The sequence below is a fragment of the Felis catus genome, chromosome B3, assembly GCF_018350175.1.
Source record: "Felis catus isolate Fca126 chromosome B3, F.catus_Fca126_mat1.0, whole genome shotgun sequence".
In the NCBI taxonomy this organism is placed as follows: Eukaryota; Metazoa; Chordata; class Mammalia; order Carnivora; family Felidae; genus Felis; species Felis catus.
This window is the reverse complement of record NC_058373.1, coordinates 37,919,720-37,936,322: the sequence shown is the minus strand read 5'-3', so window position 1 is coordinate 37,936,322 and position 16,603 is coordinate 37,919,720. Positions and strand designations below refer to the sequence as shown.

At 39.1% G+C, this 16,603-nt stretch overlaps 1 protein-coding gene and 1 long non-coding RNA gene across 14 annotated transcripts in view; one reads left to right on the top strand and one right to left on the bottom strand.

The window, feature by feature from the left end:
* The window catches only part of LOC109500617, a 193,361-nt gene that overhangs the window by 73,598 nt on the left and 103,160 nt on the right, over positions 1–16,603 (bottom strand). The window contains exon 4 of the long non-coding RNA XR_006600075.1: positions 15,348–16,077. This is a non-coding gene — a long non-coding RNA (uncharacterized LOC109500617). The remainder of the gene's footprint in view (positions 1–15,347; positions 16,078–16,603) is intronic.
* Positions 1–16,603, top strand: part of IQCH (IQ motif containing H) — a 213,662-nt gene that overhangs the window by 114,070 nt on the left and 82,989 nt on the right. For 12 of the 13 annotated variants that reach the window (XM_045060685.1, XM_045060684.1, XM_045060690.1 and 9 more), the window contains 2 exons: positions 9,878–9,961; positions 14,044–14,219. The exons of the other annotated variant lie outside the window; for it this stretch is intronic. In XM_045060685.1, the coding sequence (XP_044916620.1) occupies positions 9,878–9,961; positions 14,044–14,219 (260 nt within the window). The remainder of the gene's footprint in view (positions 1–9,877; positions 9,962–14,043; positions 14,220–16,603) is intronic. 13 annotated transcript variants of the gene reach the window in all.

The following is a 16,603-nucleotide window of genomic DNA, read 5'->3' as shown; positions in this document are numbered from 1 at the left end:
AAATAAATACACTTTAAAAAACCCCGAGAAATAGAACAAGCCCCCTACTTTGCAATGTTGACAGCATGAAGGTATTACAGTCACGATTTCCACAAACTCCTTCCCTCCACCTCTGACCCTTCAAACCCCCGATGCAATCAGCCCTGCAGAGAAGTCTGATAGAAAAGAGCCTTCATCCAAAGAGGTAAAATTTTGAAAATAATGAGCAATAATCTAAACTGGGTAATAAAAAATAATTTTAAATGAAAACGTTTTAAAACTCCAAAAGGGTTTGCTGCATATAGATTAGGTAGAAAATAACCTAGTCAAAAACTTGAATTGCATTATTTTAGATATGATATTAAAACTAGCTTTCAGGGTGCCTGAAACTACAGCGACTTCAGCTCAGGTCATGATCTCCCAATTTGTGGGTTCGAGCCCCATGTCAGGCTCTGTGCTGACAGCTCAGAGCCTGGAGCTGCTTCAGATTCTGTGTCTCCCTCTCTCTCTGCCCCTCCCCTGCTCACGCTCTGTCTCTTTCTCTCTCAAAAATAAATAAATGTAAAAAAAAAAAATAAAAACTAGTTTTCTTCTAGAAGACATATTCTCAGTTTAAATAAACACATAATAAATCTGAAAGTCTTTCCTATTATAGTAATTTTTGTTTGTTAACAACATAACCCATTTTTTAAAACTTTTTTTTGAATGTTTTTATTTATTTTTGAGAGAGAGAGAGACGGAGACAGAGCATGGAAGGGGTGGGAGGGGACAGAGAGAGAGAGAGACACAGAATCTGAAGCAGACTCCATGAGCTGTCAGCACAGAGCCCAATATGGGGCTTGAACTCATGAGCCACGAGATCATGACCTGAGCTGAAGCACCAAACAGAATAACCCATTTTAAAGTTTATTTATTGGGGCTCCTTGGTGGCTGAGTCGATTAAGCATCCAGCTTTCAGCTCAGGGCATGATCTTGCAGTTGGTGAGTTCAAGCCCTGCATCAGACTCTGTGCTGGCAGCTCAGAGCCTGGAGCCTGCTTCAGATTCTGTGTCTCCCTCTCTCTCTGACCCTCCCCATACATGCTTTCTCTCTCTCTGTCTCTCAAAAATAAATAAAATGTCAAAAAATAGAATAATGTTTATTTATTTTTGAAAGACAGAGTGCAAGCAGGGGAGGGGCAGAGAGAGAGGGAGAGAGAAACCCAAGCAGGCTCCATGCTGTCAGCATAGAGCCCAATGTGGGGCCCGAGTCCACGAACCATGAGACCATGACCTGAGCCGAAATCAAGAGTCTGATGCTTAACTGGCTGAGCCATCCAGGCATCCCAATAACCCATTTTTTAAAAAAATGCTAATCATGCATCTTCTGAGAGATAAGAACAATCACGTATATTTTTTTCAACTAAGCATTTAAAAAGCCCAATCACACACTTTCACATGAGAAGAATACTTGGGCTCTGATCAAATAGTATTTGTTTCTACATTTAATGCTTTAGGTTTTATAAAATGACCTGTGGCTATTAAATTAAGTTTAAATAACGTTAACCTGTCACTTTGAACTTATTCCACAGATGTAATTCTCAAACCTTTCTTTAGAAAGTTTAGAATGATTATGGTGTACCTTTTTGTGAACCCCACTTTCCCTGTGAATACTTGAAGATTTTAGCTAGTTGCAACATGGCCACTTTGTCTCCTGCTCCAAGGACTTACCTATACAGTTCATGAAAACAAAAGTAAATAAAAGTGAAGACCATTTTTCTCTAAACACATGCCCCTCTACCAAATCTATTCAATGTAGTAATTTTGTTTTTAGAGGTGGGAGGGAATCACTAGTCAAAATCAGTTGGTAGGCATATAAGATTCAGGTAGGCATTTAATACAAGTTACAGTTGTCCCCTTTTACTCTTCCATAGGAAATTTGCAATCAATTCTGGTGTAGTGTTAGCCCTAGAAATAATTACACCGTGTTGCTAGCCACTTGGGGTTGCACTAACTTGTTTGAACCCTCAAAATTAAATATTAGTAGCTGATAACTGTACAGTACATTGCAGTTATAAGTATTTGGTTGTTTAGGCAGTTTTGCACCCACAAGAATAATTGCATTCTCCAAACCAATGATCACATGAAGGCGGGCCTTTCAGTAATGTTTTTGACCACAAAATATTTATCAAGTATTTTCAAGTCTGTGACTTGATGATATGAACATTAAGATAATTACATATTGCAGAGTAACCCCTTTGAAAGGAGGAGCTAAGAAATTTGATTGAGGGGTGCTTAGCAGTCTCAGTTGGAAGAATATGCAACTCTTGATCTCAGACTCATGAGTTCGAGGCCCACATTGGGTGTAGAGATTACTTAAAAATAAAATCTTTAAAAATAAGTAAATAAATAGAGGCACCTGGGTGGCTCAGTCGGTTAAGCATCCGACTCTTGATTTCGGCTCAGATCATGATCTCGTGGTGGTGACATGAAGCCCTGAGTTGGGCATGGAGCCTGCTCAAGATTCTGTCTCTTCCTGTCACTCCGTCCCTCTCCCTCTCGCATTCACTCTCTCTTTCTCTCTCTCAAATAAATAAATAAATAAATAAATAATCTTAAATAAATACATAAATAATAAAACTTAATTGACTGTTCTATACTTTGAGTAGTATTCCTATATGTAACAAAAAGTTTTAGCTATTTTTAACAGACAGGAGAGGTGGGATGCTGTTGGTTAACTGTCCGAAGAAACTGATCAGCCTTGTAATTTCCTAAGATGATTAAAAAAAAAAAACACAACACCTCAGTCTTTCCATAGTATATAGGCTAATCTCTTAATTGGATATTAGATATTTTTATCATTTTTATTAATGAAATACAATGAAATACAATAATATAACAAAATAATCTACTATGGTTTATAGCAGGAATAGAATACTAGGGTCTATTTTAAGCAAAATCTATCTGTCAAATGAGAAAGAACTGCAACAAAGAATCCTAATTCCTCTAGAAAAATCAGAGGTCTAAATAAAACCTACAAACTAATTCTGCTTCCAGTTTCTTTGGCTGAGTTACCTCCTCCACTTTTAATTTAACCCCTGTGCTCCTTTATTACAGTGTATCATTTGGTGCTACACTTAAACTCAGTGGCATTTTAAAATCTGTTGACATTAAATGAGATGTGCCACGTATGCAGCTCTGATGCCATGAGCAGGTATGAGGCACCTCCAGCCAAGTAAACCCCCCTGTGATGATTTTCCTCTCTCACTTCTCTCCCTCCTTTAAAAGAAAAATAGGGAATTATTGAGGTGGGATTTTTCTCTTTTCTCTGTGTAATCTTTTATTTCATCGCCAAGTGATTTAATGGCTAAAAGGAATCTATATAGTTCAGCTTCGTTTTTTCCTCTCTGTGAATCACTTCAACAATGTATCCTTGGAGCAAACACAATTCGTGGTCTCCGAGATACTCCCCTTCCATAAAGTTGTGGATTCTGTTTTTGTGAGTCTCGTGAAAAAACAACATCTTTCTGCTGATCTGCACTGTCATGGAAGCCTAAAAGATAGAACTTACTTTTGTGTACAACTGACCCTACCCCAAATTGTCATGAGACAGTAGATCCCTAACTCCACTCCCTTCTATCGAAAGGTAAGAACCAGGGGTCGCTTCCTTTTGTGAACAGGGGCAGGGTAGAGGACCACAGCTAAGAGCATTATGGCTGAAATCACATTTTTACTATGCCTCCAAGCACACTGGCGTCCTTTTAGTTTCTTGAGGGTTTTTTTTTTTGAGTGGACACCTCAAAGACATGATAGGCTCTGCCCCTTTCACCTCAGGGCTAGGAAATTAGGACTTTCAATCAAATCTTCATGGTCTTCAATGTATATCTTGGCAGGTAGTTATGGGAACCACAGTTCAGCTATGGTATTGCTACAGTAGGTGCTTGACACAGATGTACTGCCGAGATCTCCCAGAAAACAGTTCCCCAAAATACACACAGCGTTTGAGATCAGGAACAAAGTACACTTCGACTTTCAAAATTCCTTTACAGCCTGAATTAAAACGAAAACACACTGTATTCATCCAACTAATCCAAATCAACACTCATTCATTGGTTGGACCAGAGTTGGCCCCCTGACCCTGTAATATTAAATCACACAGTTGGCCTTGAGCTATCTGATGTTGTACCGTGAAGTACAGAAACAGCATTGAACTGAGTGTCAGTCAGTAACACTGGCTCACGAGCTTTTCGTGAAATGGAGTACTATTAGGATATGCTCTGAAAAGGGTCTTGTATATACTAAGATAAAACTATACTCTTTGCCACTGCCTTCATTCTCATGAAAAAAATATGAAAATGTTTGCTCAGCAGCCCTCAAACTTACACTCGTAACAACTATTGAGAGCCCTAAAAAGCACTGGTTACATAGGTTATATGCATCAATACCACACTAGAAACCAAGACTGAGAATATTTAAAAATATTTAATTTACTTTCAAGTAACAATAAGAAATCCATCACCAACGTAACCTAAATAACATAATTTTGTTAAACAAAGCCTTTATTTTCCCAAACAAAAAAAACTCAATGAGAAGAGTTGCACTAGTTAACAAGTTTGCAAATCTCTTAATAGAACATAGTTGGATTCTCATATCTATTTCTGTATTCATCTGTTGCAATATGTTGTTTTGACTGAAGCATATGAAGAAAATCTGGCCCTACGCAGATAAGTATTTGGAAAAGGGAAGACTATTTTATATGTTTTATAGCCTTTTCAGATAATTGTGTATATTCTGCTTTGATTTTATACCAAAACTCAACAGTGAATGGTAATTTTTATGTGAGTTCCAATGTGGAATTTGAAACTGTATCAATACTTTTTTTGTATTTTGTGAGAGGACAAGACTGAACAAGGTAACCATCATCTCAGTATTATTTGGAAAATAGTTTTGACCTTCCAGAACCACTGAAAGGGTCTCAAGACCTTCCATGGTCTCTAGACCAGGCTTTGGACATCACTGGCTTTAGCTGCATGCAATGCTGGCCCTCCACTGATAAAGCCGTTGATAAAAAGTTCGAACATTAGAAAGTCTTCACTCTTTTAAACAGGAGACTTTCAGAACCACACAGAACCCATCTGGCCAGGTTAGTTTGAGAATGTTTTCGACACTCAACAAATATTTAAGCACCTCCTATGTTTTCTATGTCACCATCACAAAATTGCCTAATCCCCCTTAGCGGTCCCCCCAAGACAATGCTCAGTTTTATTTTCATCAATCTGACACTGGATATACTACATACATATAAATAACCAGCTAGGCTCTCACTGTACGTTAATCTCTTATCTCAGTAGCTTGCGCTCTCACACTTGCACAAGTAATTAAAACCTGGGTATAACCATAATGTCTAGATCACATTTCTCTGGATGACTGCAGTATGCTAATGGATAATTGATTGTGACATATGTCACATGTTCCCTGAAATTTTTACAGTTACACTACCAAAGCTGGATGTTAACTTTTCTTTATGAACTGGAGTAATTCAGGATTATCTCTATAACAATGTCACTTTTGCTCAGCTCACATCCAAGTATGCTTTCTTGAATGGAAGAGAAAGGGATGGAGTTATCACTATTGCTGTTGTCACCTGATGTATGCCTGTAGGAGTGTGTGATGCATGTGAACATCACAGAGCACGTGTTTCAAAATGGGGAAAAGGTTGAGAACTTCTGCTCCAGTCCATCAAATTGAGGCACGGCTGACTACCATCTCAGGCCAGGGTGATTAGATAAATGATGACTTGGTAACTAGAAGTCCATTGCTAACCCCTTCTCTGCCTCGGGGACCCTGGAAGGAATATGACTTGGAGACAAAAGGAACTAGGAGTCAACCACAGGGTGATAAGCCGGCTGTTCAAGAGTATGTGCTCTAATGCAACAGTAGAGGCCTGTCACAGAGGCACACACCGGTCCCAAGGAGGCACAGTCACTGAGCACAGCCTCACTCATGGGTTTCTGTGGAAGAAAGGCCAACTCCAGCAGAGCCAGTTCCCTGGGTGCAAAGAAGCCATTAGCATCATCTGATAGGAGTTTGTGCAGGAGTGGGGATAAGGAAGGGAGAGGAGACGAACGAAGGGGTGAAGGTGGAGGGCTGATGGCCAGGAACCACTGATGAGCGTCCTTGGCTCAATAGACCAAAAGTAGTTGGGTAACTTCAAAGAGGTGTCTCTCAGGTATCCTCCTCTGGAGTGAAGCAGAGGCATAACATTTTGAGAAATGACGGAACACTCTGTCAAAGAGGATGGCCATAAGGAAGGAGGCTGGGTCCCTCTCTAAAGTGATAAGGAAGAGAGAGTTCCCCGTTATGCCAGTGCTGTTTCCTCCTGCGCTGATGAGGACCCAGAAAAGGCTAGAGGTCCCACTCACCATTCTCTGATCTCCCCCAAATTCTCCAGATCAGAGAACCCATTTTATAAAAGTTGAAAGGGAGGCAACGTATTCGTTTCCTGTCACTCTCTAACAAGTTCCCACAAGCTAAGTGGCTTAAACAATAAAAAGGTATTCCCTTAAAGTAATAATTCTTTGTTCAGAAGTCCGAGAGGGGCTAAATCAAGGTGTTGGTAGGATGTGTTCCATTCTAGAGGCTCTATGGGAGAATCTGTTTCCTTCTCCTTTCCAGCTTCTAGAAGCTACCCAAAAAGGAGTGAATGAAGAGAGCTGTTGGCCTCCTTCCGTCTTTAACACCAGCAACAAGCATCTCTCTGTGCCTTTCTTCTATGGTCACAGCTTCTCTGACTCTCTCCTCTCCTGTTTCCCTCTTCTACTTTTAAGAATTTTTGTGATTACTTTGGATCTAACCAAATAATCCAGGACAATCCCCTTATTTCAAGGTCAGCTGATTAGCAAGCTTAATTCCATTTGCAGCTTGATTTCCCCTTTGCCATGTAACCTAACGTATTCACAGGTTCCAGGGATGAGGACACGGACATCTCTGGAGGGCCATTTTCTGCCTGCAGCAACAATTAGAAATAAAAGTGAGAGAAGAGGCAAAGACTTTATCCCTTCTGGAGATCTCTGCTCACACCTGATGAGTGTTGCCTTCTTTCTTCTTTTATGCAATCACTTTTCTGCAAGACCTAAATATGTCCTGTCCAAACTGTATAGTAATGTGTAGGTATATATGATCTTGGACAAGAGACAAGACACTTAAACTGAATTTCCTTATCTGTAACATGACAGGGTTGAAGTAGATGATGTCTCAAGGCTCCCCCAGTGACCTTTGAAGTACCATGTCTCCGTAGATTATATTCTCAAGTGTCATGTTTCATCACCTCCAAGCAGGTCTGCTGAGCTCCCCAACGCCACAGCATCCTTGCTGATAGCCACTGGTTAAGTCACTATTGTATTTAATATATGCACTATCAGCATCAATGAGGGTTTTTCACCCAGGTGTCAACACATGTACTCTGTGGGTGTACAAGACATAAGGATAGGGGTGCCTGGGTGGCTCAATCAGTTGAGCATCTGACTTTGGCTCAGGCCATGATTTGGCAGTTCATATGTTTGAGCCCCACGTTGGGCTCTGTGCTGACATCTCAGAGCCTGGAGCCTGCTTCAGATTCTGTGCTGTGCTCTCTCTCTGCTCCTCTCCTGCTCTCTCTCTCTCTCTCTCTCTCAAAAATAAATAAACATAAAATTATTTTTAAAAACGGGGTGCCTGGGTGGCTCAGTTGGTTGAGCGTCTGACTTCAGCTCAGGTCATGATCTCGCAGTTTGTGAGTTCAAGCCCCACGTCGGGCTCTGTGCTGACAGCTCAGAGCCTGGGGCCTGCTTCAGATTCTGTGTGTCTCTCTCTGCCCCTCCCCCACTCACACTCTGTCTCTCTCTCTCTCCTTCAAAAATAAATAAACATTAAAAAATTTTTTTTTAGTTTTTTTAAAGACGTAATTATAAATCTAACTTAAAAAAAACTGACTCCCAACTTCTGCTCTGGGGATGGCAACAGTACTTACATTGTATCTTGTCCACGTAGAATGGTCTCTTGCTTGTCACAGGATTTGTTGTTGCCGTTGTTATAGGCTTTGGAAGTATGTCTATCCTCCATAACATCAAAATACCTTATGTTTACACAGCATTTACAAAATGTCTTCATATTTGTTACTTCATATGATCCTCTATGACAACGTTCTGAGATTGCTTTCAGTTCTTTGAAACAGGTATACTGGTAACCGGTTCTATCATAATTTTTCATAGACATTTTATTACGCATTCTGATCAATGGTAACAGAGGTACCAAGTCATTTGTTGGAAAACTGACCTCCAGCTCTTGGTTGCAACACAGACTTACTCACTCACATGCTGCATGCGCGGCAACAAAGTGATCAGACATCCTTTATATTTTAAATTGGACATCATCTTAATGAGACATCTCACACTGCCTTTTATCTTTACTTCTGAAAGGAAATGCATTCATGGAATGCTCTCAGGCACTTTTCTTACTCATACTTTATCCTTTAGGCATTTTTCCTGCCTTCTTATAGTTTTGATATAGGAGTTACTCACAATACATCTTCCTAAACGGTTATCTGAATATCAACAGAATTATACAATATGCAAAATCCTACAATAAGTTAAAACGATCACACATCAAGACAGCATTGTTTGCAGCAGTCTGTATTAACTTTCATATGTGGAATGAAGTTCCCGAAACTACTTCAGAAATAAATAATTTTTCAAAAATAAGTCACCTAATTTGTCCTTCTGCCTCTTTAGTTCTTCAGTTCATCTGCATAAAGCAAACGGGAGACTTTAAGATGAATTGTACACTCATTTAATTTCCAGACATTGTCTAGTGTTTAAACACTGACATCAAAGCAAAGAGCCAATTATCAGAGTGCATTTGATCTGAAGCCCTGTTGCCTGAATTGCTATAGTTTTCCTTATGCCGAAAAGGAAATCTGTGTCACAACTCAAAGAGGCAATATTTAAAATCACTTTATCTATAGCAGCTTCACTTGAAACATGTGTTTGGGCTCACTAACCACAAGGAGGCATTGAAGCATCTCTTCAAAATGTGAAAAGCAATTTTACTTAAAAAAAAAATAAGTTGCACCTACAGTTGCTGAATTTCATATAAGCAATTATACCTGCCTGTGAGTACGCACGCCTTTTAAGTTCATGTTTTGAGCCACTTATTTTTTTAACCCCTGAAATGCCAGCACAAAGTGTTGCCGCCATTGCATCTTTTGTAAAAGATTTTTGGACAACAGTAATCCATACGCAATTTTCTCCTGCTCTGTTTCCAGTGAACATGAAGGCCAGCCACAGGACTTTTATTAGTGCTGACAAAGTAACTGCATTAACCTTTATCGCCCTTTAAAAGGTTCAAATTTCTTTTGACCCGGTGAGCAGAATCATATTTCTTAAGTATTCAGAATTACTTAAACACATATTCCTGACAGCAAGGGGTGTCTCTGAAATCTGTGTGTCAGTTTAGAATGATTCTGGGGACACATCTTCAAAATGCTCCACGGAAAGCACAAGTTAAATGAGCCAACCTAGTTTTGTTTTTGTTTTTGTTTTAAACCCTGAGCAATAATTTTCTTCAACGTTGTTTTGAACCTTCACGTTAAATGTCAGAAATTTTCCTCATGTTTTTCTGATCTTGATTCCCGGTGATTTTGCTGGTGTTGAAAAATATGAACTCTTCTCTTGCAGAATATGCTGCTTAGCACATCTTCCAGAATAATGCTTAATCCCCTGAGAAGCAAGGATCTCAGTGTCAGGAGTTAGATTGTGTCTGCAGGATGCTGCAGAGAAAATTCTTTCCTGGAAATGTGGACTGTGACACTTGGAAATCCTAGTGTGCCATTTTGCCATACTGACTTGCTCTTTCTGCGTTCCGACACCCTGTTTGTCTTTTAGGATATTCCCAGCCTGTGCGACAAAATATTGCCGACTTCAACACAAAGCAGAACATGCAGCTGGGGAGGCTGTGTGACATCTTAGGTACAGTAAATACTTTCGCGCAAATGACTCTTTGGAATGTTTATCAGAGGATGTTGATAAAAGTGTTTATTTTTTTGCTTTTTTTCTCCCCCCTACAAGGAAAAAGTGTGGATTTCTAATCTACTTTGCAGGGGGCAATTACATGTTTTGTTTTAAAGAACAGATTTATAGTGGAGTCAACTTGAGTTAAAAAATGACATTTTTAATTAATTTAGTTGGGTAGCTTTTCTAAATTCTAAGGATTTCTCCCCTATAGCCTCAAATCTTCATTTACTGAATCTGGCAGTGAATGAAGCCAACATTTTACATTTGTGTCAATACTGTCTATTCTATTATCTGGGGAATAAGTGGAAAGTGGTATCAGACATGAAAAGCATTGTTTTCATTATAAGACTAAGAGGGACGAGAAGATAGACTTTTAAAAGAAGCTTTTATTTAAATATATATCATCTTGTTATTAGAAGAAAGGAGATGCTCGTGGAGGGAATTTTTAGAAATATAAACCTCGAGTTGTAGATACATTTTTGTAAAAGTCAAGTTCTGATACTGGCTTGATCAGTTCTAAATCGGACACCAACCTGGGCCAGGAGAGAAGAATACAAGAATGCCATGGCTTTGGTCAGTGCTATTCAAGGCTAGGGTTTGAGTGAGGCTTAAAGAATAAAGGTTGCCAAGGCTAAGCACTAATACTGAATGGGTTTAGGAGGTACTGGCCAAAAATTCAGGGTAAACAAAAACTAGGTTTTTATTAGTTACTAAATAAGAACTTCTGTGTTTTTGTGAAAATATAACTGCTTCGGCCCTTATTTAAGCAGAACAAGGAAGAATATTAAATTATCAATGACCAACTTAGCTGGCTCCCTGGAATGACATACTTTACATGATTCATATATATTTCAGCATCATTATTATTTTATAAATGCCATTTGGTAACAAAAATACATCAGTACTAGAAATTTACAGTGTCCTAAAATAATAATAGTGTAATTGCTTTAATCTATTATGTAGGCACTAATATTGTTTTTCAGTATTACAAAAAAAATTTTTTTTAATGACTTGAGATTGATTTGTTAGTGCTGAGCTATTTCAACTAAAAACCTGACTGGGTGGAAACCACTGAACTGCAGCAGAGGGCAGACTTTGCTCTAATTTATTTGCATTAATTTTTTCTCTAGCTTTTTATATACCCTTCTATATATAGCACAAACCATCACCAAAGAATTTCTTTACAAAAGAGTCTCATTATTTGAAAGACTTGAAAGTATTAGGTTTCTATTTTAAATAACTCAATAATTCAGTCTATGCCTACCTGTGATGGAAAATTTTGCTAATATGAACATTTCTGAGATACTATGAACCAAATGCCTTTTTTTGGTACACTCTCGTCATGATATAGCGATTCGATCCTAAACCCTCTTCAAGAGGAGTAATGGAAGTTTAGAAACAGTTGTTAGAGGGTAGAAAAAGCACTTGCTTGTGAAATTTAAAGAAAAAATGAAGAAACTAGGAAGATTAGTAATTTTATGTAAGAATAAATGATTATCATTTTTTAAATTATTATTCCATTAATTCCTAGCAAAGTGCGTTGCGTTTTTGCTTCTTCAGGGGAAACAAAGAAATCTGATCAGGTTGGTAAGACCTGTCATTCAGATATTGGTTGTGAAGTCAGGGTATCAGGTGGAGACCCCAATGGCTAGTATTTTCAATTCCTAGAGGAGTTAAGCAAGAGAGTGGCTTTTATTGACTATTGACTAGCAACCAAAGCAATCTTTGTCTTCATATTAATTGCTTCCCAAAATTACCTGTCAATTAATTTTGAGCATTTGCAGATTCACAAACCATACTAATATCATATATTAGCGTTCGTGATACGTATTCTTTTGCCAGAAATACATAGGAAAGGTGAGATTAGCAATACGATTGGTTGTCATTTGTAATCTAGAAATTTCTTCCCAAGAAAAATTTAGTTTTTTCAGCTACGGAATCTTTATTTTTATTGTTTGTTTTTGTCTTTCTTAAAAAATACTTTAAAAAAATACTAGTTTGGTTTTTAAAACCAAATAAAGAACACACCCAAAAGCCACAATGAGGTTAATTTAGATTGGTTTTGTACAGATCTTCACAGTGCAATTGGCTCTTTTTTTTTTTTTTTTTTTTTTGCATTTTAGCATTTCTCTAAAGAAAAGATAAAACCACCACCAAAATAACAGATACAATGATTCCTTCAGAAGAAGAGCTGTGCCATACCATTAGTTTAATAAGACACCAGTCCCTTCTTGAAAACACAAGATTGGGATATATGATTTGATCATTCAGCAACTGAATACAAGTTATTTACTATTCCCTCAATTGATTTATTTTGGAGTTTATGTGGCAGTTGGGTTTCAAAATGAAATAGGGACCCCACTTAAATATTTACATTTATGGCGTGCCTGCTCTGGGCTCAGCACCGGGCCAGGTCAGGGGACACTCCTCCACAGGGAAGATTTCTCCCACAGGCCGTTGTGTAAGATTTTCTACTTCCCAAATCTCTCCAGTCTTCCAAATCCACAAGTATGTCTTGAGTGGCTTCTGTGTACTCCACTCCGTACCAAGGCTTGGGGGAATATAGGAAAGAGCATACACCTTGCCTTTAAAGAGTTTGGAGAGACAAGATCAATAGATTTGAAACAATAGGATGAAACCACAGAGGATACTACATCATGTTAAATCTCGAAGCATGGATTAAAGGAGCACAAGTGTGGAGGGCGGGGTGCAGAATCACTGCTGGCTTGCCCTAGTCAGAGTGGTCCGAACGGCAGATTCGCACATGGCTACTGTTTGTTGAGTACCTACCATGTGCCGAATATGGCACCAGGTGCTTTATATATATTCTTTCATTTAATACTCTTCAAAACTCTATGCCCAGGTGATTCTATTCTCCATTTTAGAGATGAAGAAACCAATGCTTAGGAAGGATAAATGGTGTGCCCGGCATTCCTAGGCATCTGAGCTAGAATTTAATCACTCTGTGTTCTATATACTCTGCCAGACTTAACAGAGGAGTCTTAAAAATCCCCTCAGAGCCCTACCTGACCAAAGAAACATTTTACAGCAGTCCCTCCCTTGAACTTCCCTTAGCACCTGGTCTGGGAGTTTCCCTGTGCCCACTGCTCTCCACCCCATGTTTGATGACTGTTTGTGCACATGAAATGGTTGCTCCTCACGGCAGCCTCTCAGTGGCTTATTTCCCTCCATGTCCAGCCAAGTGCTCTGCCCCTACTGATCAGCCAGTTATTTTATGAATGAATGAAGGACTCCATTGGCTGCTGATTTCCTGTCCCTGCTCCTTAAAATCTTAAACCCCTGCAGCCTGGAGTGGGTAATCTCATCTAACTATCCCATTTGGGTGGGATATTTAATTAGGATTTCTTTCTATGTACATAATAGGCACATCTTAAGAAGAAAAACAGTTAAATTAAGACAGTGTTTTCTTTAAACCAAGAATCACTAGATGTCCTATTTAAGTAATATACTCCTCTTTGGGAATGGAGCAGGGAAAAGGTTGGTTTCCTGAAATAATCATTGCCATGGTCATAATCAAACCATTTATTTGGACAGGACGTTCCCTGAATTGGCCCTGCCAAGTCCAGGCAGAATAAGAAATTGCAACTTCATCAGCTTTCTAAAGTTAATAGCTCTGTTTTATAATTTACTGAAGTTAATGGGATAAATTTTTAAAGCGGTATGCAATTCCCATTGATGTTAATGGTAGTTCCGGGGCTAAATCCCTATGTATTATTTGAAAGTGCACTTCCATGGTATCTCACAGCCCTCCTTCTGAAGGAATCGTGTCTATTTTTTTTTTTTTTTTTTTTGGTGGCGGTGTTATTTATCTGTTCTTTAGAGAAATGCTAAAAGGCAAAAAGAAAAAAAAAAGCCAGTTAAATTGCGAATATCCGTACAAAGCCAATCTAAATTAACTTCAATGTGGCTTTTGGATATGCTCTTTATTTTAAACTGTGCAACATCAATCCGATGCCGGAGTTCAGAATGTCATTTACCTTTACACCAGTAATTAACATTGTGCCTGTTGTTTCTAGATGCCAATGTGAGCGTCATCTACATCTGCTCCCATCAGATGAATGACGAGTTACTGCTATATTACAATAAAATCCTGAGTCTACAGGCAGCTGTCAAATCGGGGAACCTTGAGGACAGAAGTGACCTGCAGGACAGGTTCAAAATTATCACCCCTGAAGCTATAAACATCTTCCCTGTGAGTTTGTCTTCTAATTACTACGGCTTCAGGGATGCAGTAAAATTAAATTGGAAATTTTATAACTTGCAACGCTCTGGTACACATCAGTGAAATATTATTGCAAGTTTAACAGCTTTACTGATTAGACTACTAGTTGGACTGTAGGAAATAAATATCCCAGTTTAACTTTCAGACTTAGTTGAGCTACCCCTGCCCAGTTTCTCTACAGCTGAAACCTAATTGCAGTTATAGGTGATACCATCAAGTGGGTGAATTTATAACACCTACAGTTCCTTTGTCTTAATTTTGTGTGCAGGACACCAAGGCAGAGACAGGCTGGGCCCACCCAAGGTCACCAAGCTAGTTAGGGACAGAAGCTCGACCAGGGCCCCTGTTCTCTGACTTCCACACTGTTATTCCTTGTTACTCCCTGGGCCCATCTCCTGGAGGGAATTTGGCCTGATTTACCATATCACAGGGCTCAGAATGAACAAGGTTCAGATTTTGTAACTTGTACTGATTTTTAATGAATGGAATGAATTCTAGATGGAGCTCCATCCCTACCCAAGAGTTTTTGGGAAATTCACGGAGCCACAAGGGCAGTGTTCTAGAATAAGGCAGTCCAAGAGATGGCTTGAAATGAATTTCTCCACGTTTTAACAAGAATTTAAACTATGTTAAACAACCAACGTTTTAAACACCTGATGGACTACACAGTTCTGAGGAGGACTTTTTTTTTTTTGTATAATTAAGGGTCTGAATTTGCAGGTAAAGATATAGCTGTCTCCACTCACAAGTGGGATGCGCCAAAGTCAATGCTCTACTTATCGGCAAAGAAACTGATGGCATGCTTTACTATTTATGTGTTGTTACTACCCATTAACCCTTCAGATGCACCATGATTTGACCCCCTCCCTGCCCAAAAAAGGCCTGCTATGGCTGAGGAGGGTTGCCATAATATTTCATCAGGATTTACTCTCTTCTACCAAGACGAACATTTAATTTTTTCATAACTGGATACCTCAGTGTTCCCCCAAAAGCTCTTTGCCTAGCTCTGATTCATTGGCACCGCTTGGCTGTGGAAGAGGACAGCAAGGCAGGGGCAGGGTGAAGAGAAAAGACAGGGGATGAATCATTGCCACTTACCTATGCTATTAGGAACCCAATATCCTCCATCAGTGCAAGGATTGCTTGGTGCTTGCTAGCTAAGCCCTGGCCTCAATGGCAGGGTCACTGTGGACATTAGAAAGCAGGGAAGACAAAACCATCGTTAGTGTGTAGTTCATTTCCTGATTTTATCCAGCCAGAAACTGGAGCTAATGCCTGGTAGCTGCTGCTAAGGAGTTTCTGTACATCTGAAATGTCCATGTACATCGAAGGGGCATGGACTAGGAAAGGAGCACTAGTTTGGGAGAAGGAAAGTGAGTGCACAACTAATATTTATCAAATGCTTAGCACACATTTTCTCATTTGGTCCTCAGAACAATGCAACATGACAGAAATGACCAATCTCTTTCTATGGCTGAGGAAACCAAGTCTCCTGTTCTGGTCCAAAGTTACTGGTGGGCTCAAAGTGTGAGCCAAAATGTGTGTGAGCCCAGAACAGTATCAGGAACTGGAATGATTGCTTTGCTCCTGGATGACCCTGTGGCTTGGGCAGCTCCCTTTACCTTTCTGGTCCTCTGAGCTTCGTCCATACAATCAGGTGATGGCTAGGGCATTTCAAAGCCCTTCCCAGCTCTGCAATCCTGTTGTTACCTGAGACATATGCACTGCAGACCACTCTTCAGCTTCTAAGCAAGAGATAGGCAGTTGGCACTAACCGATGCGCTGAGTCACATTCGTAGTGTGGGTTTGCATCTTTGTGGGTTTGCATCTAGAAAGAAGTAGGGAATATTTTAAGTACTTAATACTTCTCATAGTTTACATTTAAATTATTTGAGTAATTAATCACTGGTAGGCAATCAACTTTTTAAAATACAAAAAATTAAGCTCTCACTTTCAAATCAGTTCTTGCTCATGTTTAGTTATGGCTTTATTTCCTTTTAATGGGTTTGAGAGATTGGATCAGTGCTGATTTTCATCCAAATGGATGGCTTTGAGGAGATTTTTTAAAAGCGTGCCAAAAATCTGTTTGTACATCTCTCCAAGTTACTATACGATGCTTTAAGCTGTAATGGCAAAAAAAAGTGCTGTTGTAAAGTCATCATGTCTATTTTTGAACATTTTAATATTTATGAAGACATCCCAAACAACTACTTTTTGTCTCGGGTCAAAAAATAAAAATTAGTGGTGATCAGTTAAATGTGGCTATAACACTATGGAATTAGGAACATTTTATTTAAAAAAAAAATTTTTTTAATGTTTATTTATTTTTGAGACAGAGAGAGACAGAGCATGAA